This window comes from Nicotiana sylvestris, chromosome 4 (assembly GCF_000393655.2).
Source record: "Nicotiana sylvestris chromosome 4, ASM39365v2, whole genome shotgun sequence".
NCBI classification, from domain to species: domain Eukaryota; kingdom Viridiplantae; phylum Streptophyta; class Magnoliopsida; order Solanales; family Solanaceae; genus Nicotiana; species Nicotiana sylvestris.
The window spans coordinates 33962958-33965286 of record NC_091060.1 but is presented as its reverse complement, the minus strand read 5'-3'; the positions used below and the strand labels follow the sequence as shown (position 1 = coordinate 33965286).

Genomic DNA, 2329 nt, shown 5'->3' with positions numbered 1-2329 from the left:
CCTTGATGACAGCTTCAACAACTCTGTTCATTTGAGGCCAGTATGATGTAGTTATTTTGTGCTTGATTTTGAAGGTTTCACACATGGCTTTCATTAGATCACTGTTGAGATTGGCAGCATTATCAGTGATGATGGACTCGGGAACCCGAATCGACAAATAATACGATCCCTGACAAAATCTGCGATAACTTTCTTGGTTATAGCTTTTTAAGATGCAGCCTCCACCTATTTTGTGAAGTAATCAGTTGCCACTAAGGTGTACTTGTTGCATTGAGTTTATTTGGTGGTACCCTTATCATGTCTGCATGTATCTGGCCTTGGTGGTATTTCTGGACATACTGGATGCAATCTGTTTCCATGGTCATCCAAAAATATCCCTCTATGAGTATCTTTTTGGCTAGAACAAAATTGTTCATATGTGGTCTGCAGGTTCCGGCATGTATCTCCTCGAGTAATTTGGAAGCCTCTTTTGCATCAACACACCTTAATAATACTAGATCGGGTGTTCTCCTATGCAAAATTCCTCTTCTTTGGAAGAAATGATTGGATAGCCTACGCAGTGTGCGTTTCTGAGTATGGTTTGCTTGTTCTGGGTATTCTCCTTTTACCAAATATTCCTTGATGTTGTGGAACCATGGGTTTCCACCCGTCTCTTCTTCAACATGTCCATAGTAAGCTGGCTGACTATAGATCCTTACTAGAATGGGATCGATGAAATTCTTATCTAGATGATGTATCATGGATGCCAAAGTCGCCAACGTGTCTACAAATTCATTTTGAATTCTGGGCACATGTTTGAATTCTATCTTTGTGAACCTCTTCATCAATTCTTGCACATGATACAAGTATGGTAGTATCTTGGTGTTTTTAGTATCCCATTCTCCTTGAACCTAATGTACCAGAATATTCGAATCGCTAATTACCAGCAACTCTTGTATATTCATATCGATGGCCAAATTGAGCCCCATGATGCAAGCCTCATATTCTGCTATATTATTGGTGCACGGGAACCTAAGCTTTGTGGATACCGGATAATGTTGACCTATTTCTGATACCAAAACCGCTCTAACACCCACTCCTTTGAAATTGGCAGCTCCGTCGAAGAACATTCTCCAACCGTCATAGGCTTCAGCAATGTCCTCTCCTACGAATGACACTTCTTTGTTAGGGAAATACGTTTTTAGTGGTTTGTATTCTCCTCCCACAAGATTTTTAGCAAGATGGTCTACCAATGCTTTTTTTTGACTGCCTTCTCAGTTATACAAATGATATCGAACTCACTTAATAGTATTTTCCATTTAGCTAACTTCCCGATAGGCATGGGCTTCTGAACGATGTACTTCAGAGGATCCATTCTAGATATGAGGTATGTGGTATAGACACAGAAGTAATGCCTTAATTTCTGACCTGTCCATGTCAAAGCACAACAAGCACGTTCTAGCAGAGAATACCATGCTTCGTAGGTGCGAACTTCTTACTCAAGTAACATATGGCTTGCTCCTTTCTCCCTATCTTGTCATGTTGTCCCAGAACACAGCCAAAATCCCTATCTAGTACGTACAAATAGAGTAGCAAAGGACTTCCATATTTCGGCGGGATTAGGACTGGTGGTGTGGATAGATATTCCTTAACTTGGTCAAAAGCCCTTTGACAATCTTTAGTCCAACTGGTTTCAACATCTTTTCTCAACATTTTGAAGATAGGTTCACATATTATCGTGGACTGTGCTATGAAGCGGCTGATGTAGTTGAGGTGCCCCAGGAAGCTCATCATGTCCTTCTTGCTCTTTGGTGGTGGTAATTCTTGGATAACTTTCCATTTTGATGGGTCCAACTCGATTCCTCTGTGGCTGACGATGAGTCCCAGTAATTTTCCTACAAGAACCCCGAATGCACATTTTGCGGGGTTCAGTTTTAAATTATACCTTTGTAGCCTATCAAAGAACTTCCTCAAGTCTGCTATGTGATATGTGGCCCTCTTGGATCTGATGATGACATTTTCAACATACACCTCTATTTCGTTGTGTATCTTATCATGGAAGATGGTCATCATGGCTCTCATGCAGGTACCCCAACATTCTTTAGACCGAATGTCATCATTTTGTAGTAGTACACTCCCCACGGTGTAATGTAGGCTATTTTCTCTACATCTTCTTCGTCCATCCAGATCTGATGATAACCCGCGAAGTAATCTACAAAGGATTGGAGTTCATGCTTGGCGCAATTGTTGATTAGAATATGTATATTTGGCAGTGAGAAATTGTCCTTGGGACTTTCTTTGTTTAAATCCTGATAGTCGACACATACCCTAAATTTCCCATCATTCTTTG

General features: G+C 40.7%; 1 protein-coding gene across 1 annotated transcript; it reads right to left on the bottom strand.

The window, feature by feature from the left end:
• Nucleotides 1-251: 251 nt before the first annotated feature.
• Nucleotides 252-2049, bottom strand: LOC138889407 (uncharacterized). The gene is made up of 4 exons (XM_070172712.1): nt 1452-2049; nt 1282-1407; nt 1029-1144; nt 252-890 (listed from the first exon to the last, which is right to left on the bottom strand). Exons 1-4 carry the CDS (start codon nt 2047-2049, stop codon nt 252-254), a joined length of 1479 nt encoding a protein of 492 aa, XP_070028813.1.
• Nucleotides 2050-2329: the final 280 nt, after the last annotated feature.

Excerpts from the sequence above, each read along its gene's own strand:
- LOC138889407 (XM_070172712.1), bottom strand. The coding sequence starts at position 2,049 with ATGACCATCTTCCATGATAAGATACACAACGAAATAGAGGTGTATGTT. Across the intron at positions 1,408-1,451 it reads GTTCGCACCTACGAAGCATG|GTCAGAAATTAAGGCATTAC; the intron begins GTATTCTCTGCT and ends TGACATGGACAG. Across the intron at positions 891-1,028 it reads AAATAGGTCAACATTATCCG|GTTCAAGGAGAATGGGATAC; the intron begins GTATCCACAAAG and ends CTGGTACATTAG.